This window comes from Bubalus kerabau, chromosome 13 (assembly GCF_029407905.1).
Source record: "Bubalus kerabau isolate K-KA32 ecotype Philippines breed swamp buffalo chromosome 13, PCC_UOA_SB_1v2, whole genome shotgun sequence".
Classification (NCBI taxonomy): domain Eukaryota; kingdom Metazoa; phylum Chordata; class Mammalia; order Artiodactyla; family Bovidae; genus Bubalus; species Bubalus kerabau.
Genome location: NC_073636.1, coordinates 19,157,345 through 19,184,490, shown reverse-complemented (window position 1 = coordinate 19,184,490; position 27,146 = coordinate 19,157,345). Strand labels below are relative to the sequence as shown.

General features: G+C 41.5%; 1 protein-coding gene across 40 annotated transcripts in view; it reads right to left on the bottom strand.

Moving 5' to 3' along the window:
- The window catches only part of PARD3 (par-3 family cell polarity regulator), a 579,492-nt gene that overhangs the window by 166,975 nt on the left and 385,371 nt on the right, over nucleotides 1-27,146 (bottom strand). For 38 of the 40 annotated variants that reach the window (XM_055543694.1, XM_055543705.1, XM_055543697.1 and 35 more), the window contains one exon: nucleotides 16,541-16,772. In XM_055543694.1, coding sequence (XP_055399669.1) covers nucleotides 16,541-16,772 — 232 coding nt within the window. Of the gene's footprint in view, nucleotides 1-11,506; nucleotides 11,655-16,540; nucleotides 16,773-27,146 lie in introns of those variants that run through there. The other 2 variants (XM_055543733.1, XM_055543734.1) reach the window with 1 other exon arrangement.

The window sequence follows — 27,146 nt, the reverse complement described above, 5'->3', positions numbered from 1 at the left end:
ACACACTTCTTTTTTTTGGCTGTTAATAGAATTTCTCTCTAATCAGATGGCTACCTCTCAGCTGTGTGTATTCAGGACAGTGGAGGATACTTCTAGAAGAAAATATCCTTTTCCATTACAGACCCAAAATACTAGGAAACTCCAACCTCACAAGAATAATAATGTTCAAAGGAGTTTTGCCAGACTAAATAGACAAGTAGGGGTCGACTCTAAGAGAAAAAGCATAAAACTTTGACAGTGAAGATAATAAGACCCATATGGATAAAACTATATTTAAATACAGGACCTTTCAGAAAAAAAGAGTTCCATAGGAAAAATGTTACATATTTTTCTATCTGTTCATTAAAGTTGAGAAGACAGATCTAAAAGCTTTGAAAAAACCTTTTCAAGCATCACAATGGTTTCTAACTATGACCAAACAGTAGCTAACTAGTTATATTTCCTGCTCCTTAAAAATTAGTTTATAATATCTTATTACTGAAATTATAAAAGAAGGCAAAATTGTGTCACAGCAGGAAATACACACATAATTCTACACTTTCCTGGGAAATATATTTCCAGAAAGAAATCTAGTTGCAGTATTTTTGAATGCAACGATGGCTATCAAGTCCAGAATACACAGATTGATTTGTGATATTAAAAAATGCATGTAAAAAATAACATAAAGGTTCTTAACAAATGATGCATAGGCAGAAAACAGCCAGGAACCCTTCAGGAAAGGTCTACAAACTAAATAAAATCACAGGCACTATTCTATATACCAATTCAATGGTCTATATAAACCATTAATAGCTTGAACATACCCAAAACTTCATACGCTCTTGAATGGAACATGAAACATGAGCTGTGTGGCCTTGAAAAGCAAAGATATCTGCAAATCACAGTTTATTAAATTTTCTTTGAAGCCACGGGAAAGGCAGAACTCATAAATATTAGGGAAATCAGTCCTGGGAAAACACAGTCTGAAAATGAATGCATTGTAGAGTGAGGACTCCTGATATGTATGTCGTCATGGTTAAATATCACAATATTTAAAAAAAAAAAAAAAACCTTGCACACAAGGTAATTTTAGAGCCGGTGTCTTGATGAAGCAAGCAATTTTTTCCAACCCCAGGCCTTGTTTTGCAAGTGTGAGAGAAAGCTGGAGGCGGTCCTATTGTTACTTAGCATCTGAGTCCTCAGGGTCCACCCTCTCTGGTCCTGTGCACGGCAGCCCCGCTACTGCCAACAGGAGGGGACAGGGCAGAGACGGAGATGATAAGTTCTCCCACCTCTGAGGGAAAAAGAGATCCCACAGTCAGCAAAATCATTGCATCACTCTATTCTTCCTTCCTCCAATTACATTTTGGTAATAACTTACTTTTAAAAAAAGTTAATTCCTCATATCCTAATTTCTATGAAGAGTGAAAGTCACTCAGTCATGTCTGACTCTTTGCAACTCCATGGGCTATATAGTCCACGGAATTCTCCAGGCCAAAATACTGGGGTGGGTAGCCTTTCCCTTCTCCAGGGGATCTTTCCAACCCAGGGATGGAAACTTTTGTAAAAATCTGCAGTTGGGATTAACACACCACTTAAAACATCAATTCTATTGCTCAAAAACACAGACATCCGGCACAGGTTTCTGTACTTGTGTAGAGTGGGGCCAGGGGGGAGAAGAACTTTGCTTCTTGAAATGGGAGTTAATACATGATATCCTTGGAACAAGCTTTAGTGTCAGGAGATTGTGCTGGCGTCACACAGAGACACTGAACGACGAAACAATGGCAACCACTCAACACGCGTCCAGGGACATCTGTCGCCAGCAGCTCCCACGCAGCCAAGGCCACAAGCACCTGTAGCCCCTCAGTGGAAGCACTTGTGCAAGTCCTTCTAGTGAATAAGAAACACACTCCTAGCCTGTTGTACGCTTTTGATTCCACATGTAAGTGACATCACACAGTATTTGTCTTTCTGTGATTTATTTCACTTGGCACAATAATGCCCTCCAAATCCATCCACACTGTTGCAAATGGTAAACTTTCACTTTTTTAAAGAAGCAGACTCACAGGTAAAGAGAACTAGTGGTTACTAAGGGGGAGAGGGAAGGATGGGAGAAGCAATTTAGGGTTTAGGGGTGGGGGATGAAGAGGTACAGACTATTGGGTCTAAGACAGGCTACAAGGATCTATTATACAACACAGGGAATATAGCCAATGGTTTGTAATAACTATAAATGGAGCAGAATGTTTAAAAATTGTGAATCACTATATTGACATCCTGTAACTTATAGAATACTACACAGCACATATACTGTAATTCAAAAAAAAATAAAAATAATTTAAAAAGAGAAATGCAGCCCTGCCCTGGCTTTGACGACCACACTTCTGTTTTCCTCGTCCCTCTGCACTGGCCTCTCCCAGGTCCCCAGCATCTCCTTCTGCCAACTGAGTCCCCACGCTGAGCCCTCGGGCATCTGAAGGGTGCTCGGAGCTCGGCCTCTGCCCTTCTGACTGGCACATACTTCCTGGGCAGCCGCTCGGTTGACTCTGCCCCAAACTCTGAGTCACCCTTTCCATCCTCAGCTCCCAAACCTCCACATCACCAGGCCTCCCCATGTGCCCCTGGCGTCTCTACTTTTACCTGCAGACAAGTAAACACCAGCTTAAACACGTTATGTCTCCCCAAATTGATGCTCTGGAGTTCTCCTGTCGGCACCTGACTATCCACCCAGCTGACTGGGCCAAAGCACAGAATTGTTGCTGACTGTTCTTCCTCTCTTATTTTTTATATCTAACCAAGGATTCAAGTCCCCTAGATTCCGCCTGAGAAATACATATTGCATCTCTGTCCCCTCCACCACCACCATCTCTGGTGATGATTTTTTGCAACAGCAGCTTAGCAGAGTTTTTAAAGTTAAAAATTACAATTTTCTGTACATTTTTTTCAAGCCATTCTCCTTTTTCTTAAAGAGACCCATGTAAAATTTGATCTATAGAAAATTAGGGAAAAAAAGACAATTTAAATATTAACCAACTGAAATCCAGTTTAGCCATATTAAAAGAGCAAAGTATAAAATAAGGTAAAAATTAATTTTACAAAAAGAAAAGAGAGGACATGTGATCCTCTGTGCTGACTCTGCAGTGAAAATGAGGTACTGAGCAAGGTTTCCCTGTTTAGGTCTCAAGTATTTCCTGAGCATTTTCCGTGTGCCAGGAACTGTGACAGGCAACGGGAGCTGGGGGGGAAGGGCAATGATCAGGTCCTTAAGCAAAGTTAAATGACAAAAACAAACCAGGAGAATAAAGAGCAAAAGATATGAATTAGTAGTTCACAAACAAGGAGTAACACATGAAAGTGTCCAATCGCACTCAACAGAGAAATGTGTATTAAAATATTCTCCACTTGTGAGATGGTCAAGCCATTCTTTTGAACAGCTTCACAGTGTCCTCAGGATAATGTCCTGACTGTATCACGAGTCCTTTATGACAGGCCACCCTGCCTCCCAAATGCCTCCAGGCTCCTCCTTCTACACCTCTGCAGACCTAGAGGACTTCTACCATCTAAACAGCATCTTTCAAATTGTGTGTTGTAATCCATTAAAGACGTAAAATTGATTTGGTGGGACTCACCTACCATTTTTTTTTAACGAATTACAGAGTAATAATAATGGCTACAACAGCTAGCATTTACCAAGTGCATTCTTTGTGCCAGGAGGGGTTCTAAAGTGCTTAGTACACATTAACTCACTTGAGCTTCCAGGCAGCTCTGTGATGCAGGCACTGTTATGATCCATACTTTACAGCTGAGAAAAGTAAAGTGTGTTCATGAACTTGCCCCAAACACAGGCTGCTGAGGGTACAGCTGGAATTTGGACCTGAGCCATCGATCTTCAAAGTCCAGGCCCTTGACCTCTATACCCCGCTGCCTCTCAACATCAGAGCCCATCACGAGGAGGAAGGGCAAGGATCACACTGCTAAAATGTTTACTGGAGTTACTGGTGCATATATGGCTCTCCCCGTGGCTCAGATGGTAAAGAATCTGCCTGCAATGCAGAAGACATGGGTTGATCCCTGGATCAGAAACATCCCCTGGAGGAGGAAATGGCAACCCACTTCAGAATTCTTGCCTGGAGAATCCCTTGGACCAAGGAGCCTGGTGGGCTACAGTCCATGGGGTCACAAAGAGTCAGACACAACTGAAGCGACTGAGCATGCACGCACGTGTTACAGATGGAATGTGTTTCTTGCCAAAGATCATATCGAAAGAGTTTGACTCCCTTTGATGCAAAAGGCTCCTCTCCCCCAGAAGCCCCATCAGATACAGAGCGCACAACCTCTCTAGGTCCTCGGTTTTGAGGTCATCTTCTGGAGGGAGGCCGACTCTGCCTGCAGGGCTGGCCCACTTGCTCTGATCCCCCACCTCCACAATCCCTCTCCCACTGGCTCCCTGCCTCCTGCTCTTCTTACTCCCACCGCTTCATCCCCCACACCTGATGTGGAGCCTCCCCTGGAGTAAGCCTCCAGTATTTGTGGAATGTGCAGATTAAAGCTTTTATCCCTCAGTTACTGAAAATCATACACATTCCGTAAACAGACTTGAAAAAAATTCACCCCCTCATGCTCAGAAACAAATCTTTCCAGGTGAGCGGTGAAAATTCTCAGAATTTGTTTCACTGCCCAGGTGACGTCTGTGGGCGATGCGTGGCTGCACATGCCTACTGCACATGCGTCTGAGTCATGTGATGTGACAGCTGACAGAGGGATGCAGAGACGGGGCTAGATACGGTAGGAGAAGGAGGCAGTTCCCTTCAGAAGTAATCAGTGGAAAAGAGTATTTTTTAAAAACGTCTGTAAGTGTATAACTGAGTCATTTTACTGTATGGCAGTTTGGCACAACTCTGTAAAACAACTATACTTCAATTAATTTTTTTTTTAATTTTTAAAAAAAGAAACCAAAAGAAAAAAAAAAAAAGCAATCAGGAGCAGAGGCCCCTGGCCACCCCACACCAGGTAACTGCCTTTCCTGCCCAAAGCACCATCTGGGGAGTACACTACCCTTCACGGAACTGTTTTGGCTTCAGATCTGCAGCCCTCAGCTGCCAGTTTGCAAAGGAGCCCTGAAAGTTAATCTTTAGTAGAACTACTCGTCACTATGATGGCCCATCAGGAGGTTTCCTGCTCATTTATACTTACCTGAACACGGAGAAACCAAATTTATTTGAGAGGAATCACCTTTCCACTGTGTGCTGAGGACAACTCAGGTGTGCAATAGAGAGTGCCCAACACAGATGGTTGTCAGTGCTCTGACTCTGCCAGGCGGCTGCAGCTGGGCTCCTAGACACACTCCAAAGGAAAGCCGCCCGCCTGTGACGCTGCCTGTCGACAGTGGCTTTACTTTCTTAAAACTGTTCCAGGATCAACCTACCCTGAGATAAAGTAAGTAGATGCTCTCATTTTCTCTGTTAAAAACGTTTTTATCTTCTAAAAGAAGACAAAATTCAAAAGGAAAGAAAAGAAACCTGAAACTCTCCAAATTCAAAAGTACAGGTGAGATGGTTTCCTAAGGACTAGGAAATTAGGAATTAGGTCAATGAGTTCCCCACAAGCAGCAGTGGGAATCTGCCAAGGCCAGGGGTGAGGCTCCCAGGGAGCTGGATGCGGGACCAGCCTCCCGGAGTGGGGACCCAGGGCTGGGCACTTCCAAGCTCCAGGCAGGTGCTGATATGGGCAGCAGGGATGAGAGAGGGGCAAGGTTTAGGAGAGGGAGAAGAGGCTGAGAGCTTATTCTCAGGAAAGGAAGAACTGCCTTGAAATTATTCTAATAAAAATAATAAACAAATGAAACAGCAGCGATGGAGCCAGCAGGAAGGTGTATAGAAAGAGAAGGGGAATGAGGTGTGAGAGCAGAAGTCAGAGCCTTCCCAGGACGCTGGGGCCATCCTGAGACGGGGGAGCAGGAGGAAAGATGGCCTTTTTATCATCATCGCTGCCATTCAGGTCACCAACAGAGCACTGAGTAGTTCCCTGTGCTGTATAGAGGGTTCCCATTAGTCACCTATTTAATACATAGTATCAATAGTGTATGTGTGAAACGAGCACAACATTGATAATCTATATGTGAAGCTAGCACAAACATTGTAAAGCAACTATGCTCCAATAAAAATTAATTACAAAAAAAAAAAAATCATCATCACTAGCATTCCAGACACGGAATAGACAAGTTTGAGGGTCCATTGTGAACAAGCGGATGTGGATGTTAATTTTTAATTAACAGTTAAATTCTTGAGTCCTTAAGAATTAATTTGGAGAGAGTCATAATGACCAGCCCATCACCCCCAAGATCAGAAACATGGGCCAAAAAGTGGCCGAGGATGGACAGCCCTCTAAATTAACTGGAAGAGCAGAAATGGAGAGAGCTTAGTACAGAAAGTGGGGATGTTTTCCAGTTAGTTTGTATCAGTTCAGTTCAAGGTCCCTGTTCCTTTGTGTGGACAGAGAATGTAAAGTTGTTCTTTGAGTTTCTTTTTTTAGGGACCGGAATTGTTACATAAAGCAACAGATCGTGAGAAAGAGAGATGATGTTTTCCATACAGGTGGAAGGTAAGCACATTACAGATGCTGTGGCAGGAGAGATGAAGGAGGTGAGTATCATTCCCCATCCTGGTGAAGCCACACCTCAATGGTCAGGACCATGCCAGACCTGGGGCTGGGAGGGAAAAGGGGAAAGCTCCAGAGTGCCACGTAGGCGTGGGGCTGTCTGTAAGCTAACCTAGTGGGAGTGGGCCCCAGAAGGGAAAAAGCTAGCCACCAGGTCATTCTCTCTGGGTAAAACACAGAGAGCTGGTTGGACAGCTTGTGAAAAGTAAAGCCAAGGTTCTGACGTCTTTTAAGAACAAGATCTTACGCCATCTCCTGGAGCCTGACATTTGAGGCTTAGGAAGACAGTCATAGGCAATCTTAACACTTACTCCTTGTTTGAATCTATGACCCCCTCAACCAGACAATCCCCAGCCTGAAACTTCGGGTCTGCCCAACGAGAGGAACCTAACTTGGAAATCCTATCATCTTTTGTTTTTTTGCAAGTTTGATGTAATAGAAAATTCTTAAATCATTTATGGCTACTCAGAGCAGAGAAAATGGTCACTTACAGAGCAAACGAAAGAACTTGATGTAGATCCCTGAGCATGAAAAGGCTTGCTCCCTAATGACCATCTCCTGAGTCACAGGCCAACTCGGGAGGTAACTTCAGCTCCCAAAGGCAGGAACAAGCACAGCCCTGCCCTGGCACAGCCACTGCTCATCACCTGCAAAACCACTCCAGGCAGAAACTCCTCACGGGCCCTGTCACCACTTATTCTAGCAATTTCATGGACTTATTTATCTGTTCACACAGCAAACACATTATCTTAGTCTGGGTTTTGCCAGAAGCAGATCCTGAGTCAGGGTTCGGGGCTGTGGTCTAATGGAAGCTGAAGAATTTGGGTCAGGAAGTGGCGATGGGACAGAAGGAAGGAAAGGCAGCTGGGCAGGATGGTTCCCAAGCCTGGAAGCAGGGAGGCTGATGCCCAGACAAACTCTGGGAGCTGGAGGAGGGAAGGCCTCTCTACCCCAGGCTCCCCGGGGCAGATGAGCGCAGATTCTGACGTCAGTAGGTCAGGGTGGGGCCTAAGGTGCTGCGTTTCTGCTAGGCTCCCAGGTCCTGCCGTGCACATTCATGGCTAAGGGCACAGACTTAATACCTCAGCGTTCTAACCCTAAGGCTATTCTTGGATCATTGGGCTTTCTTGGGTCACTGGTTGAGGCTGCCCTGAGCAGGCATTGTTGCGGGTGCTGCCAGCAGTTCTGCAGAGCAGAGCTGGGGCATCCAGGCAAGCCAGCATCTGGTACATTCAGCTTTTACTCTGAGAGACTTGGAAGGCTGCTGGGGTTTGAGAGGGGGTACATGCCATGACTGCTGGCTGCAAGGTTCAGACTGCGGCAGAGGAGCAAGGGCAGGAGTAGGGAGTGTAGCTGGGAGACTACTGCCCAGATCCGAGGGACAAGGATGCTGCAAAGTACGAGGATTACAGAGATGTGCTGAAAACAGATCAAATAGACCTTTGCTTTCATACATTATAGATTAAATGTGGAGTGTGAGGGAAAAGGAATCGGAGTACTCCAAGCTTTCAGACCTAAGCCACTGAAAGAACCGAGCTGCCATTACACAAGAAAGGAAGATGGGCAGGAATAGTCCGGAGAAATACCTGAGCCGCATGGGGAACACACATTAGGTTTCAGATGCCTGCTCGGCATCCAAGCAATTGCGTGAAGAGGTAGCACCTGCCCATCCAGAGGTCAAAAGAAGCTGCCCGAGCAAGGAATGTGAAGCTGGGAATCATCTGCCTGCAGTCTGTCTTTGAGTTCTAAGGCTCTGTTTCCTAAGAACGCAAACATTCTGTGTTACAGAAAAGAGACAGAGACCGAGACCAAGGCCTAAGCTTTGGGCACCACGATAGGTGGAGGATGGGGCAGGACCAGAACTGGCAAAGGAGAAGGCGATGGGGTGAGCAGGAAGGAAGGAGGCCCCAGGAGTGTGATCTCAGAGAAGAGCAAAAACTGACATGCCGAATGCTCCCGCAGACCGAGGAGAGGGTGCAAATACGGGGGGAGGGTTTAGCAGGAGAGGCCGCTGGTGGCCAGATGAGAACAGGCCTTATGGAGCCACAGGGTGCAAGGGCTTCATTAAAGGGGGTTTAAGAGAAAACAGGAAAATGGAGGCAGCAGACAGAAACTGATCCCACGGTTTGCTGTAATGGGTAAAAGAGAAAATGAGGCAGTAGCTGGAAGGAGGGGGTGGGGTAAGACAGATTTTCTCTAAGGTGGAGGAGAAGACAGAGTGGATGCTCCAGGAGAGAAGGGCCAGAATCAGGGTGAAGGAGAGAGAAGCAAGCATTGCTGGAGTGACGTCCCAACATAAGCAAGCTTAAAGCATGGGTCCTAGAAAAAAGTAAGTAGAAAGTTTAACAGGAGACCTAACCAAATTTTACTCTTTTGATTCTAAATCGAGTATTATTAAACATAGGTCAGAAAAAAAAAATTCCAACATTCAATTAGGTAAGAGGTCACTTCCCCAGTGACTCCTTTAAAAGACAGTTGTAAAGGATCAGTTTCTTTCATATAATACATTGCGGCTTGACAAAAATCCATTTAGGAATAACACGTACTTGATCCAGTACATTTAATGTAAAAGATTCACAGAGTCTCTCTGATGGTAACAAATAAAAACATTCAGAAAGAATATTTCCTGTCTTTGCGATGGTAAATGTCATTAGCCAAGTTGGTCTTCTAGAGCATTTTTCGATGGTGCGTGGTATTTATTTACCCCATGTTAGTAAGGAGTGAATAGTCACTGGCTTTCAATTTCCACATCAATTGCAGCAAAAAGATTCTATTTTCTACACAGTCTGGTATTGAAATTGACTTAGCATCTCAGAACTGTCAAAAATTTCTTTTACGAAAGGTTTGCTTTACACAGACTATAAAGCAGGTGTCATCCTTGACACTTGCATTCTGTATTCAGGCCGCTGTTCTCTGGAAAAGCAGCGTTAAAGAACGTCAGAAAAGGTCTTAGCGAGGCCCAGCCGTCACGCTCGGCACCCCTCGGCTCCCTCTGCAGTCAGTTTCCGAGCTGGAGATGTCAGAGGCTCTGTGCTTCAGCTTCTAACGAGGATGAGAAGGATGCTATCAGCTGCCCCAGAACTCATCTTTGCTAACAGGTCAGTCTGTCACTTACTTTCCTCTGTTAAAAATGGGAACCTCTGTTTCCATTCAAATTAGAAGAAGTCTATATTAAGTATGGGATTAAGGAATTCAGAACTTACTCCAAGGAAACCTCCCAACAGGTATACTTATATAAAGGACCTGTTCTCTGCCCAGACGACAAACAGAAAAATAAAAGTATGCAAAATCGCTCTCTTCCAGCTCTTTCTTTCCCATGACAAAGTACTGCTCCTGTGTTTCATTAAGTGGGCCTAATTTTCTCCACATTTATTTTAACTGTGTCCCCTGAATCACCAGCAGGCTGCAAGGGATGTCATTCAATTTTACCAATGAGAAACCGCTAACCTTAATCCACAGGGCAACTGGGCCTGAGGCAAAATCCACAAGTCCAGGTGTTTTGACAGGAGCAAATGGACATTGTTGCAGGCGCCTCCATCCTGCAGCAAAGAGGGCTTGCTCAGCTCGGGAGGGGGCGAGGGGATGAAGGGAGGGCTGCAAACTGCTACCAGGTCAGACAGAGGCGACTCCTTCTCACAGGCACCCACCCCAATGCCTTAAGCCCACTTAGGACATGGCTTTCCTCTTCATCATCCCACTTCTCTTTGAGTGGGATGCAGTTCTACACATCTCGGAAACAGAGCTAACTCAGCAGTCTTTCTGAAAACCCAAGAGGCCATGAAGCATGACGGGGCTGTGGAAGAAGGCTTTGCCCTAAAGCAGGGGTCCCCAACCTCCAGGATCTACTGCCTGATGATCTGATATGGAGCTCATGTAATAACAATAGAAATAAAATGCACAACAAATGTAATGTGCTTGAATCATCCCGAACCATCCCCACCCCACCCCTACTCCGTGGAAAAACTGTCTTCCATGAAACCGGTTCTTGGTGCAAAAAGGTTGGGGATTGCTGCTCTAAAGGAAGGAGAGTCTAAGACGCACTTGCAAGAGCTTTCACCCCTGTGAAGACAACACCTGGGCTGGCAGCTCTGTCCAGAAAAGTTTTTATAAAGGAACATGCGCCCTCATCCTTGGGGTCTCTGCAAACCTCGGTGTCACTATTTGCCAATATCTCTCTACTTTTCCACACTGGAAGAACGTCCTGGTTCAGCCATCCCTGACCAAAGATATTTATTTGTTCAGAAGCTCCCCCACCCCAGTTTTGCTTTTTTTTTTTTTTTTCGGTCTAAACTGTATAATCCATCAAGGGATGAACCTTTGCCAAAAATTGCCTTTCAAACTGGCCTGTTTGTCCATCAATGGATGAGTGACTATCCCAACCTACACACCTCATTACCCACAGGCTGTTCCTCTGCCTGCCTGTGACCCCAGCCATCATGTCACTCAATGAAACCAAACCAGCGTATCACCTCCTCCCAAAGCACCCATCCTCACAATCGTTGGGTATAGTTGGGTGAGCTCTGAGTACACCAGCAGCGAGGACGATGGTTTTCCACTGTGAAAAGGGGCCAAGAAAAGAGGGGATTAAAAACACTTCTCTGCCAAGCAGTAAACCCCAAAGCTTGACATCAAGAACAAAAAGTTCCAGGGGACTTCCCTGGTGGTCCAGTGGCTAAGACTCTGAGCTCCCAATGCCGGGCACCCCGGTTCAAACTCTGATTGGGGAACTAGATCCCACATGCCTCAGCTAAGACCCGGCTCAGCCAAATAAATAAATAAAAAATACAAAATAATAATAATAATAAAAAGTTCTAAAGCAATCAATACAAACATTATGAAACCATCAAAACTGCTGATGTCGTAAACAAAATTTGTCAACAGCCACTAAGAATTCATTAAAAGTAAATTTATTGTTTTTTTTAAAAAAAAAAAACAAAACTGTGCAATATGTGCTTCTCAAGACATTTGGACTCTGGCTTGTTGCTCATCTCTTCTCAGGCTTCAGTTTGGCCAGGCTAAACGAGAAACACGGTACAGACACACGGTTAGTGAGCACAGGTAAGGGAGACAACCACAACGCGTGTTTGCTATTCTCTCATAAGCCTACGTGTGATCCAGACTACGACATCGCGTTTTAAGATCTGATCGTGTTCATTGTGTTCTGAAGACAATTATATACTGAAAAGGGAATGACAGCCATATATCTGATTTCAACCAAACAAGGTTTCAAACGAAATTATCCTTTACCTCGTACAGAACAGGATAAAACCATGCTGGAGGGACCCAGGGAATCATTGTCAATGTAACTGGAGGATTCAGTTTTAATGGTGACAAAGCACCATGGCTTTTGCTTCCATGGTCCAGGGCCGACGGGCCCTCAGCCGTCATACGTCACAACAGCAAACGAAGCACCCTTATAGGCGTGAGCGGGGTCACGTCCAGGAAGCTTCAATTTCAGACGGCAGGCAATTCTATGACATTGAGAATGATTCTAATGTTTCAGGCAAAGTAGCATCAAATTACACTTATTCCAGGGTGAAAAGGGGGGAATACATCGATTTTAAGTACTTACTATCTGAATATACTGTCCCAAATAAGGGAGTTTATTTTCTTTTTGATTATTTCATTCTGGAGATGGAAACTCACCAAAAAACACATTGCTTAATGATGCTGTTGCTTTCTTTGAAAAGTAGACACATTTAAAACATTAAACAACAGATCTCTCTCCTTCTAAAGGATAGACTTAGTTCCCTCTTTGGTGGCAATTTCAGACAATTGCAGAATTCTAGGAAACATTTTATGGTATTAAATTTGAATAGCCAGGCATTCAAGAACCAGAATATCCAAAGGAATCTGTGATATCAGAGGGCAGACAATTCCATGATATTCGAAAAAGAACGAAGGCTCTAAATCAGACCCTCCTTCTGCCCTGCACTTTCACAAAGAATGATCACATCAACAAAGTCACGTTTATCTGTTTCGTAGAGAAACTCGGGTTTCTCAGATCCAAAGCCATTTTAATTAAGGCTGTGGGAGTGCCTTTGGAGCAAGAGAAGATGTCATACAAGGACAAATTCATACAAACAAGAACACTTTACATTTGTCACTTGATTCCTTATAGATTTAAATTTGTGATTTAAAACTTGCATTAAGGCAGCTTTTGCATTTCATATACTCCATAATTTATAAGCAGACATATAAATATGACTCCCAATATTCTCTCCTAGAGCTGTTTATCAATAATTAAACCATTTTTATGACTACTGTTCAATACTCAAAGTAGAAAACCATGTCATCTGTATAGACCAATGAATAAAAATACCTATTCAGGGTGCCATGGATTCCTGCAGTACAGTTTTAAAATATATATATATTACCATGTGTAAAACGGAAGCTAGCGGGAAGCTGCTATGTCGCACAGGGAGCTCAGCTCTGTGCTCTGTGATGACTGAGAGGGGTGGAATGGCAGGGAGGCTCGAGAGGGAGGGGATATACGTATACCGAGAGCTGATTCAGTTGTACAGCAGAAACACAACACTGTAAAGCAATCATACTCCAATAACAAAATTTTTAAAAAATATGGTTTATCTATTTGGCTCTCATCAAATGTAACCAAAACTCACAGACAACTTACAGGGGAAGGAAGAGTGTGTGTGTGTGTTTTGGGAGCAGGGGAGGGGAATGGTGGGGAGCAGAGCCTGCGAGCCTAATTTGAAGGAAAGTATATCATTCTCTCAAGAGACTAAAAAGAAAAAGTTCACGTGCCTAAAAAGCCAGACATGTAAAATCTAATGCTCCTTACCCTTACTCTTTGCTTTCTGTTAACCAAAAACAGAAACAAATCATAACATCCCCCACCACACACACACCCCACATCTCCTTACAAAGTGTTCTAAGAAATTAAATGCACATACACTTTTTGATTAAGGTATTTTAAAGCAATAGCACTAAAAGAATCTCATCCTGTTTTCCTCAATAGAACAAAAAAAAAGGAAGAGATTCATTTTAAATCTTACTATCTTCCCCTCTGTTGTTACCAAAAAAAAAAAAAGGAAACATAAAAGAATCAACCCAAAAGTCTATTTAGTCTCAAATAATTAGATTTAGTAGGTATGGAGGCAGTATAAAAAATGCTTTGAAAAATCTAACAGTGCTTTCAGAGTCTTCGCAAATACTAAGGGCATATCATAATGGTATGAAGGAGTGCCAATAGACAACCAAAGAAAAAGTTTATTTTACTCTAATAAAGGATCCTCAACTCATTTTCAAGGAGGGGTATTCGGCAAGCTTCAATCATTTCCCTAAAAAAAACCAGTGGGAAGAGGGCCATGTTCTAGGGAACTCGACAAGATACTGCAACCTGTTCGGATATATCTGCATTGTCCATGTGGTGGTGTGTGGCTCTCCTGGTAGGAAAAAATAAACTGTTTTGTGGAATTCATATACTTCCTGGGGTAAAAGGACTCCCGACACAGCTAATTTGAAGCTACCTGCATGCAGCATCAGCGCTCTGCCGATACAGTGGGCATAAATCACCTAAAAAGCAGAGCTCATAGTATATAATAAAAGGATTAGGAAGTGATGAGTTTTGAGTAGTTGTTATCTTTGTCATAGAAGTTGTCTAATTTTTAATAATGGCTGGGTTTAACAGTCAGTGGCAAAATTTCCAAAATTGAACAACTCTCACAAGTCAGCATGAGCTTACTCCAGCATATCCGTCCCAGAAAAGTGTGAATGTCCATGTGTTTCTCAGTAGCCATTCTTAAGCATTGGGAGGCTATAAACTTAGTTTTAGGAAAAAACCTTCAGGCCCTGCACTTAAACAAAAAATGTGATTTTCAAGAACACTCAGGCCTTTGAAGTTACAAATCAGTCGTCATTGTCACAGAGCTGGCTTTCACTACAGGTTAGAGGTATAACCTATAGCATTTGATCTAGTGTACATGTTCGCAGTTGCTAAGTTGTGTCCAACTCTTTGCAACCCTGTGGACTGTAGCCCACCAGGCTCCTCTGTGCGTGGGATTTCCCAGGCAAAAATACTGGAGTGGGTTGCCATTTCCTCCTCCAGGGGATCTTCCTGACCCAGGAATTGAACCCGTCTCCTGCACTGGCAGACAGATTCTTTACCACTGAGCCACCAAGGAAGCCCACATGTTTTATAGAACTTTCAGCTCAGAAAAGATTGCATAGGGTTGCATTTAGGGTCCCTTTGAAAGAAAATAAATTTGCCAAGTGCCCCCACACTCACCATTCCTCTAGCCCCAAAAAGAAAACTCGACCATAAAGCCTCTCTTATTCTGGAGTTGCAAGTTACAGAAAAAAATAATGTCTAATTAAAATACTGTATAAATTTCTAAAATAATTTATAAACAAACTAGAATTTTGCTTATTTCGTATTCCATGAGGTGACCAGAGCACTGAATCAATCAGATAATGGTTGGCTGATGAAGGAAACCTACATGCCTTCAGGAAGACTTCACTCAGGAGTGGGTTGTAGAAGCAGGATTGGTCTCCAGGCCAGATACATTTTAGGGGAGGTTTCCTCTTATTTCATAGTTTCTGATTCAAAGAAGACAGGGGTGCAAATTCTCTCAATGTTAATTGATGGGCAACAGCCTAATTTCTGTGTGTTATATAGATGCCTGATTATGAGCTGAGAAGCCTTCTGACTAACACCAAAACGGAAATAAAGTGGCAGTTAGAGCAATTCCATCCATCGGTGTCCCTGAACGTGAAAATATAATGATGAAAGATGATCTGACTAAAAATGCATTCAGGAGGAGTGGTATATCAACAAGAAAAACTCCCGTATAAAAGGATGCTAATTCTAGTGTTCTGAAGCACTGAATATGGAAATGTGATCGTATTTAATTTAAAGCTGATACTGCTCATGGGCCAAGCTCTGTGTTATCTACGCCTATAGTTTACTTCCTCCATGCACTTGACTTAGCTCTGGCTGAGTCCATCCACAGGACACATCTGGTGTGTGTGTAGCCTGCAGGTTGGGCTTGAGTCCTCAACTTCATGGTCTTGACTTATCTATAACTCCCTGAGTTATTGAGGTCAACCTCAGGACCATAAATCAGGAAATTCTATGAAAATAAAAACTCTTGTTCACATTTTACAATTAAAAAAAGCTAAAAGGAAGGGATTCATAATGCAGGATAACGACTTTTTGAAGAGTTAAGTGGTGATACCATCTGTTTTCAATTTTAAACCATCATCTTGATATGTTTAGGGTTTTAATTTATGGAACAATCAAGCAATCTTTATATTTAACATTAAATACCTGAATATTATAAATCACCTCCAATGAACATTTATGGGAGAGTTTCAGAGCAACTTCTGAACAACTTGTCACTTTTATTGTGTAGCCATGATTTGTAAAAAAAATGATATGCTAAGTAATCCTAGAGTATAATTTAGGGGCACAAAAACAACTGTCAGGAAACAGCCAGAGACTGCATTTAATGAAATCTTTACTGACTGAAGCAATAAGTATTAAATTAATCAACACAGCTTAATTGAAGCTCTATTTGTAACATTTTTTTTAGACTTGTTATTAATGAGCCTTTATGCACTACCACTAACTTGAGCTCCATGTTCAGTGTCAACAATGAACCATTGTTCACACACACAAAAGAATAAACAGGGGCTGTGAGGGCCCTTTGTCTCCGTCCCTCCTTCCTCTCAACAGTTATTTACATGGTTGGCAAGATAGCATCTTTCAGGCACTTTAAAAGGGTCTGAAATAGCTCCAGTGAAATCCTTAAGAAAGTAAAAACACAGCAATGAAACCTGGGAGTTAGAGAGGACTCTCAGCTGACCTCAAAGTCCTCACATCTGGCGCTGGCCTGGCACTCACAGTGGGGACGGGCCAGCCCCGCCCGGTAGCACCTACCTGAACATGTCTCCCAAGCCCCTCAGCTTCCCCTTCTTGGCTTTCATCTTCTCCTTCTCCTTGTCTCTGTCTTTCTTCTTTTCTTTGCCTATTTTCTCTTTCCTCCGATCGGGCTTCTCGCCTCTGTCTTGGTTTCCATTCATCTGTCTCTCCAGAGAGTGGGAAGGCTGGTCACTGGCTGTGGATACAGATTCCCTTCCTGATCTCGAACTTTCTTCCGTGTCTTCTTCCACTTAAAAGGAAACAAACACACAAAAAAGATAAAGAACATGGGGAACCAAAGGGATAAATATAAGGAGGTTGAAGTCGTGTGAGCATGTCTTTCCCATATTTCCAATGAGGCTTGCAAACATGGTTTATCCTGCGTAGAATTAGAATGGAACACGTGATGCAGATGACCACCATGCATGTGTGTACTCCTGCGTGAAGATGACGGGCCAAGGGTAAGAGAGTAATAGTCACAATAACAGTAACAGCAATGGCAACAGTATAGCATTAGTAATAGCAACGGTATATCATTAGTAATAGTATAGTATTAGTATAGGGAGAGTAATCTGAGTCCCAGACCAGATGGATTCCCTCATGTTGATACGGAGCCTGTACTGCTGTGGGGATAAGCAAGCCCTCATCACACAGCTGACCCCAAAGATCCTCAGTATCACATTTGCAAAATGAAAACAAGCAGCCTCTCACCAACAGCTTCCTTTCCTCCTGTGTAAGGGGATGAAGCTCCACCCCAGCCCCTCATGGATTTGTTCAGTTGCACCACTCACTAGTAAGCACACCAGTGTCCACACAGGACTTCTTTCCTCAGCCTCCCAAATACGTCCCTTTGTGATTTCTGCATAGAGAAGATTGGATGTTCACAGCCTCTCTAACTTTTTCCTTATATTGTCAGTACATTGTTATTGTGAGGCCAGCATTACAAGCCAATGTTACTATATGTTCTAATCTGAAATAATGTTGCGTTTTGGTTGACACAATGATAGGTGAACAGAGGTGGATGGAGCCATGAAGGCATAAATCCACAGCCTCACAGTCCTTTCAACTTTGCAGATAAAAGCTATACTTTAGTGATTACAATATTCCATCCTTTGAAGCAACACTTAGTCAGCATATGGTCCAATGGTATACCCCCAACTTTTTGCATTTGAAAGAATGACAAGTCTCCACCTCCAAAAGAACTTCAGGAATTTCTATTTTAGGATGCAATAGATGCACACGTGCACAGCCTTCCTCATAAATCCTTTTCCAGATTAGTTGCCTAAGGTTTTTCCAAATATAGTAAGAATTATTGGGGCTCCAGGGTACCTCTTGAAATCTGAGGTCACTTCTGCCCCCCTGCATCAACAAAAAAAGTAGGAATCAGTGTTTTTGAGCTTCTTTTAACACAGAACCATATAAGACAGAAATCTTTCACAAAGAACCAACCTCTAGATCAAGTTAATATACCTTCAAGTGAAATTCAGTCTTGCCTCTCCACCAGAACTTGAGTTAGCAATATACAAAATTATGAGTATAATAAGAGCAGTCTCAGTATCATCTTATTTACAAGACAGAAACACTCACAGCCTTGGAAAACCACCTTAGGATTACAAAAGGGGAAGAGTGGGGGGAGGGATAAATTAGAACTTTGTAAAATATACATGCTATTATACATAAAATATATAACCAACAAGGACCCACTATATAGCAATGGGAACTCTGTCCAATATTCTATAATAACCTATATGGGAAAAAAAGCTGAAAAAGTATGGATATATGTATATACATCACTGAATCACTTTGCTGTACACTGGAAACTAACACAACATCGCAAATAAACTATGTTCTATTGTGAAATAAAAATCAAATTAAAAAAAAAACATCTTAGTATCTTAGTGTCCTATTAAACTCTCACAGATCTTAGAAGATACTAACAAATGATGTAAACTTGGTTAAGGTACAACCTTAACCAAGTTTTAAAAAATTTTAATGCTAATTATTTAGCTAATAACCAAAGCAAGTGTAGAATTCTTTTGTTTTCACATTTGATTAAAAACATGAGGCAACCTATTTTCCATCCCATCCCAGGCTACAGCCAAAGAGTAAAAATACCACTGTGTCTAAATGCAAAAGGTACTTTGGAAGTCACTTAGACCAACATCTTCCATTTCTTGCTAAGGAAACAGGTGTGGGACCAGCACACCGCCAGTGTGGGGCTCTCTGTACTATATTCTGGCACACTTGTACCTCAGCCAGACCGTCACGTTTCTTTGATCGACTCTGTTTGTGATTGCTCAATTCCATGCTTCATACAGCATGGATGCAGGTCATCGATCATCCAGTCACTCCACTCTCTGCCCAGAAGATCATTCCAGCAGCCAGCACCATGTCTCAAGAAACCCACTGCCAGTCTTGTGTGGTCGTCCAGCACTGTGACTAGTAGCTGCTACTGATGAAATCACTCCTGTAGTTCGAACCATTGTGCACAGGGACTCAAGGACAGGCTTCCAACCAAAGAAAGGCTCGCTTCCCTCTGCACTGGGGTAACTAACTGGGAGCCACTCTCCTCCTCCAAGGGACAAGCACGCATTTTCAAAAGCTGATCATTTTAGTCTCTGTCAATTCATATGGAAATAGGAATTGAGAGGGTTTGTTAGAGAAAGCCAGTTCCAACTTTCAGATGGACATTGCTAGAGAAAATCCATAGCCTTACAAATAAATGCCGAGTTAAGGCTGTGATTGTTGTGTTGTACACACAGAGCAGGGAAAGAATAATGGTCCTGGCCCAGGGAGGTCTCACTGTATAGCCTTTTCCAGTGGGTGCTCCCCAAGAGAATGTAAAATATAGCTTAAGCAGGGTTGCAGCCTCTTGTCTGAAAACATCCTTGAACTTCGCTGTGCTCTATCTGGTTACAAACTACTGCTTCCACACTTTGTGGGAAATGAGTGTGGCCTCGACTTGGAGGCAATGGACCAAATCATGAAAAGACAGTTCTCAAAAGTATTCAGGAGCTACAAAACCTATATATATACTCAAGTTAGATAAAGGGAGTAAGTAAGTAAGGTCGTTCAGTCGTGCCCAACTATTTGCGACCCCGTGGACTGTAGCCCACCAGGCTCCTCTGTTCATGGGATTCTCCAGGCAAGAATACTGGAGTGGGTTGCCATTTCCTTCTCCAGGGGAACTTCCCAACCCAGGGATCGAACCCAGGTCTCCCACATTGCAGGCAGACGGTTTAACCTCTGAGCCACCAGGGAAGACCCAGATAAAGGGATGCTAGTCAATATTCTGCAAGTCCTGCAGGCAAATCTCATTCTACCTACCTGTCCAAAGCGCTTTGTACAAATTTTATGATTGTACTTCTCATATGATACAATCACAGGTCTGTTTCCCACTCTCTAAGCTTCTAAAATGAGGACCACTGGCCAGACAGAAGCTGCCTATGAATGACTGTTTCACAGGAAGATTAGTGGTAAACTTGACTCATGACTTTATCCCAACCAGACAAACTTTTACCCACATATCAAACTTTTATCTCCACATATCACTATCCTCTGACTTCAGAATGATGCCTATGTTCCTCTCATTAAGCCTGACAACACCAGCCACACCCCAGTGACAGTAGCCACAGGGAGGTCATTGCTCTTGGTTATCTCATCAGTTTCTGGTAGGGTTTTAACTATTATTGTTAATGCTGTACATATCGTCTAATGGATTGTATGACCCTCTACAATGTCTGAAACTATAAACAAAAAAACGAGCTCAATAAACATAAATGACTTCGTCTTCCACAGCGACCATTATCATAAATCATGAATGGAAGATCAGGAGCGATTCTGCTAGTTTTCTGCCTAATAGTTTTGGCAGAAGCACACGGGGCATATGTCTGCTCTTGGCTCTGACACAGAAAAAAGGCAGCGCCTTCATAACTAACTATATGCTGAAGTCACATTTGGTGCCAATTCCTTTCATATTCCCAATAATTTCCTGGTGTATGTAATACGACTTATCTTCAAAAGTGGGTGAAGCAGAGAAAATTAGTATTAAATCATTTACTAACTCCAGGTTTTGTAACCTCATTTTGTAAAATCAAAACTCCTAGCTCAGTTTCCTGCTCAAAGCAAGTGGACTGTTTTACAATCATACTTGTACATTTGAGAATTCTTTATGCTTGTTCTGAACATTCTGATTTAGATAATACACTATCACAGAAACTCTTCTGGGGGTGTATGGGTGTAACTAATCCTTTCAAATGCCAACTAATTAAAAATATTTAGCAATATGTGGCTTCCTATGTATAAACATAAGATGTTCTTTTAGAGTATTACATTATATATGCTTCAAACACTAAAATTATTTGATAGAGAAAAATAAGAATCTCACTTTACCCCATTTCTAGGCAGAATTACTTTGGTTTTTAAAAGCTTATGTAAATTGGTTACACATGCTTAATTTTTTTAAAAATGTATATATTCAAGGTCATTGATAGACTACTCAAATTATTTTCAGTTTTAAAACCAATCTTTGTATAATTAATATCAGCTTTATAATAAGGTAAATAAAATACTTTATTCCCTTAAAAAAACACAAAAGATATTCAGATAAACAATTTTCAAGGAAGAAAAGGACTGGTGATATATAATGCACAAATGACTTGATCTATTGTGTTCATACAGTAAATTACAATGAAAGAACGAATCATAAACCTACATTTAGGTAATTTACTATTCTAAATGCTATATAAATTTACATTTTTTTCTCTTTATTGTTTCCTTTCTTTTTGCAGATAGTCTGCCCAAAGAAAGACGATTACCTCCTTCCAAACAAATGGAAATTTCTATTTTTGACGAACATTTCTGCCTGTTTCAACCTGCTCTATGCACTACACTATCAGTTGCTTTCCCATGTGATTATCTGTAAAGACAGATACTCTGAAGTTTCTCTTTTTAAAGAAGGTATAACATGAAGCTGCTTATTTCTCTTCCAGGCAGCACATTCTGCAATTAAGACATACCTAATTACCATATTTTCAACAGATGCAAATACAGCGCAATTAAAATTCTACTCCATGTGACAAATTCAGCTACTCAGTTCTGCAAGTTATCCTATTAGCACTGGGTCAAGAAATTTGGAAAAGATTAAGCCCTTAGATAGTAACAGTCATTGGGAAAATGACCTTAGGTGTGCACTGAACCTCAAAGTTCTGTAACTTCTGCCACAAATAAACACTTCGTTCAATCTGGTCATCACACACAATTCACTGTCAAGAGTTGACTCTAAGCCACATGGTCATTCACCATTTTTTTCCATTGAGAAGCAATACAGTTTGGGGGACTGTAATTATCTCTGTTGCCTGCTCATCCCAAATCTATTTCTCCCTTCCTCCTTTCTAATGGAACTCTGATTGTGTTCAGGAATGCGGTCCAGCTTCGAGGGATGAATCCATTACTAGGTTTACCCTGGCTTATGGGCCCCTGCCCCTGTCCACTCTTATTAGCACAGGAACAGCCTTGACACCCTGAAAGGACATATTCTATGCTTGGGGAGATGACTCACTCCCTTCACTTGGATGGGATCAAGGAAGCACTAGGATTTTGAGCACTGCAGTTACCTTCTGGATAAACTGACTTGTGGATGGTGTAGCAGAAGGATCAGAAAGATAGCAGTGCTTTGATAATACCATTACGCTGTGTAATCAGTAATCCCCGAAGCTGCCCAACTATAGAACCAGGTAGGACAGTGTATTCCCTCAAGGTTTGAACTGGTTTAAACTGATTTTTCTACTAAATGCAGCTGAAAGCATCTTAATAGGCACATTACATAAATCAAACTTCAGAGCAGCTGTGGAATATCCACTGTACTATCTATCACAAGTGTAAGACTTAGCAGTTAATATCACTCTAGGCAGCTTTGACAATTTTACTAAAATTAAGTGATTTGCTCAGACTTGTTACTAGTGTGAAATGAGTTGGTACAAACATTTAGAGAAATAAAAAACAGAGAAATACAAAATTAAAATGGTAACATTACTTCTTATTCATCAGTGAACAAGTACTCTCCTTTGAGGGCATAGCTCAAAAGAGTGTTATTAAATATTTGTTGAATAGATTGAACAAATAGCCCATTATATGAAAAACATCCTTTATTGCTCCCTGTTTAGAAAGAGCTACTCTAGTAATAGCAATATTGAATAAAGAAACACATACTCTTGAGTAATTTACAATTTACTTTGCAAGACAAAGGATTAAAGGTAGTAATTGGATGCAAGAGCATGCAGTCTTCAGAATCTACCTGCTTAAAATTTTAAATGAATAAGTTAAAATGAGGCATTAATAACTGGAAAATTACACTAGATTTAGCAAATCCACTGACCACTACCAATTTCTGCTGACTAATGTTAGTTAAAATACAGTGTAATAAAAATAAATGAGGACTGAACTCCCAGGTACTGCAAAGTCCAGGATAGTATTTAAGAAATTTTTATTATTAATAAATATGTTATTTTTGTTTCTTATTTTAGTGGAATATTGACTTTGGAAAAGGAATAAAAGATGTAGGAAATGAACAGCTAGTGACACAGATGGTGTGGAATAATAGGATCTGCTTTTCTGGACCCTGACTTTTAACATTAGAATGATGAGCTCTTGGCAATGGAAAAACTTAGCTTCTTCAGAACATTTGAAAAACACACACACACACAACGCTGGCAAGACACACGAAGAATTAAACAGCTTTTACACTAAAATGTGGGGTGAGAATAATAACTGATATTATGAAGAACAGAGAGTATGACTGAAAGGAGAAAAAGGCATGAAGGAAGTGGTTGACATTTATCAGCGGTCTTAGAGAAGGGGTTTCTGTGACTGGAGGAATGTTCAAATAGTTGATTCCTAAAACCCAGTGTTCTAAAATTAGATTATTTCATTAAAAAAAAAAAAAACAACAAAAAACACTTAGTTTACATAGGGGTAAGGAGTAGAGAGAACAAAAACAATAAAATCACACTTCTAGAGATTAAGACTTATTATCAAAAACAATTCTTCATTTCTACTTTATGTTCTCAAGTTTCCTTTAATGCATCCCTTCAAACAAACAGGCAGAATGTTGCTGAAGATCTTGGTAGAATGTCACCTCCTCTATCTCTCCCTGTCCAAGAGAATGTAGCAGAACAAATACAAGGGCGGTCGGACCCTCCAGTTTCTGAACCTTTGTAAATTTGCTTTCAGTGTATAATTAAATTTCACATTCAAATAATGATCTATAATGGGTACTGTTTCCTGTCCACAGAGAACAACATATAAAGAAGCTGAAGGCTTTCCTTTCATCAGACCCAATGGACTGACTACACAATGAAAAGAGTGGCACTTATAACCCCACTGTTGGAATTGCCACTAAGAATTTTATTTTTATCATGGATTCAACTGGTGTCAAATGTATATTTTAACATATACAAAAAATTTATGGTGTCAAGGAAAGGGAGTCCAGGTCACTGCTCTGACTCTTTTAAGTAGGAAAACAAGAGCAAAAATAAAGAACAACATAAGAATGTGCAAATGTGATGGAACAGTGAAGGGTGAGCTTTGCTATTTAATGAGAAGTCAAAATGACTGTCCCCTAAAAGTCAGCGTTCTTATCTCCCATGCCATGCAACCCTTATTGAGAGATCCACAAAAATTTCTTGATGTTATAAAAATACTAAGAAGGCTCATACACATCTGTATACAGATTTCCCTTAACTTCTAGTGGGGTTATGGCATGATAAACTTCAGCATAAATGGAAAATACCAAAGTCAAAAATGTACAGAATATACCTAACCTACCAAACATCACAGCTTAGGCTCATCTACCTTAAAAGTGCTCAGAACACTGACATTAGCCCACAATTGGGCTCAGCCATCTAACACAGGGCCTAAGTTATAACAAAGTGTCAAATGTCTCATGTAATTTAGTGACTACAGTACTGAAAGTGAAAACCAGAATGGTTTGGGACTGTTTCCTTTATGATCACATGGCTGGCTCGGAGCTGCTGTTTCCTTTGTGATCACATGGCTGACTGGGAGCTGAAGCTGCTGCCACTGCCCATCATCTCCAGGGAAGATCTGCATTATCACCAGCTGGGAAAAGACCCAAGTTGAAAGTTAGATGTACAATTTCTACTAAAACCGCGTCCTTTTCAAACCACTGTAAAGTCAAAAAATCCTAAGTTGAACCACTGTTAAGTCGGGGAACGTCCATACTCAGAGCTCTAGAGAGTCAAGGAGAAACTAGCTAGGTTGGGGGAAAGTGTCTTGAAGAAGGAAGACAACAGTCATATACAGGAGAGGGTAGGGGACAGTCAGGGCAGGGAGAAGACAAACCTCAGGGACGACACGTGGTCTGGATGAGAACGCACAAGGGAGCTTGAAGGACCGTGAGGACAGTGTGACTCCAGAGCTTACTCAGCAAATGGAGAGACAGTCAGACCAGTTATGAGATCCTAATAGTAACTTCAGATATTAAATAATGAGAATTGGGGCTGGATTGGGTAGAAGGAGTGAAATTATGAGATTTCATGCAGAAAAATTAAGAAAATTTGGTAATGGAGGGATTATGCAATGAGATGATAATTCTAAGTTTCTGTGCCTGGAGGTACTAGTGAGAAAACCTCATCACTATCATCCATCTACATGTGTGGGATGCTAAGCATGTAAATGCAGTTTCTTCCTTTCTTCTGGCTTTGCCAAGCATCATTACTCACCTGGATTACCGCATTACTGTCCTAGAACCAATCTTGCCACCAACACTGCTATTTACCGGCCCACCCCCAATAACCCACCCTTGATTCTACAGCCCCAACACTCATATTCTTTCACTTGAAATTCTTCAAATGCTCTTTAAGGTCCTTAGTATGAACAAAAATTATTTAAACAAGGCTGTCTGCAAGCTGTTCTCTGCATATGTCTTACATCTCACTCCTCACCACACTCTCATCTGCACACATCAACCTCAATAGGATACTGGTGGTCCAGAGATGGTCCCCCTCCCTAAGCTCCCGACAAACCCCAATGAAGACCACTCAAGCAGGATTACTCATCTCAACTCATACCTCTTGTGAGAAGCTTCCCCTCCCTCCCCTCTTCCACATGGGCTGAGTGGGTGCCCCACACTTTGGTGCCATGGCAACCTGTGCATTACAACAGCCCTTAACCATTAACCATACTGCTTCCCAAAAGTTGGTTTGCCCAGTGGGTTGAAGCACCCTTAGCCTCTCTGGAACTTACAGCCTAAATATCAGATTTTAGGTCCCATGACTCATTAATACTTTATTGAAGTTTTAATGTAACGGATTTTCCCATTAGGAAGTTTGTTTAATATTGTAGAAAACTCGCAGGACTGCAAATCACAAGGCATGCATTCTGATTTAATTCCTAAGTACTATCTTAGTCAAATATTTACATACTTTTTTCTTATCAGAAAATGCTTCAAATGAGGAATCTATAATTCAGACACTTCAGATGTGACTTTTCATCATACTTTTAGCCTAACTTACTTTTCACCTAAAAAAAGAAATATAAGGAATTGACAGCTTTGGCTTTGTCACATGGTTATACTTCTATCGCATTCAGAAATGTCCTAAAATTATCCAAAGCTCCTTTTCTTAAACTGCAAGTGATACTTAAGTATACAAATTGTCATAAGAGGATTAGACAGGTTATCCTTATTCCCAGCACTTCAGAATAAATATTTTTAATAGATCAACATCCAATTATCCAAAAAGATAGATTAACCAAATGGTAAATCCTTTACAAAGTACTTCTGAAAACCATACACTGAATTCTTCCACTATAGATTTATGGTAATCTGCTGGAGATTCTTAAGATAACTACCTAATTTACATAATTTTTGCTCAAATAAGTAGTGACAAAAGATGGCTAGAAATGTAGAGCATGCTAAGAGTAGAAAAATCTGAGATACTCATGTAATCTACTATTTTGAAGCTAACAAAATAAATGAAAATTAATCTTGAAGCTCTCAGATTAGCTAACTTCCTAACATAAATTCAGTTTCCTCAAATCTCATACTGCTAACCTAAGTTATGCATACTTTAGAGCAATGCTTTTTTTTTTCCCTTATCTCCTGTTAAGAGTACTATAAGAAAGCAGGCAAGCTCCTTAAATGCAATCTGTCTCTATGTTTTCAAGGAATACCGTTCTCACATTTAAAATTGTAGACTGGATAGATCTTAAAATCAAGAGTACAATGAAAAGGACAGTCTTTGGTTTTGCTGTGTATCACCTCCTTGACCTCGACAGAAAGCTGTTCCTGAATTGATAGCAAGGCTGACGACTTTTAATAGAGGGTAAAAAGGGGGTGGGGGTTGTACTCTATATTTTCAAAAATAAAACAAGTCAATGTTATGTAGCATCCATGTTCTTGGTTTCAACAGAAGCTGATTTATGACGGGGGCTGTAGGAGCCTCTCGCTGAGAGCCAGGCGGGAAGTATGATTTGCATAGAAGAGGGAGCAGATTGTAGATGCCCTGACCTGTCAAACACAGGTAGGGCCTCAGAGATAATGGGTCCCAGAATACAAAGCTCCATCTTGATCCAGACAGACACAGACAACGTGGAGAGGCCAGAT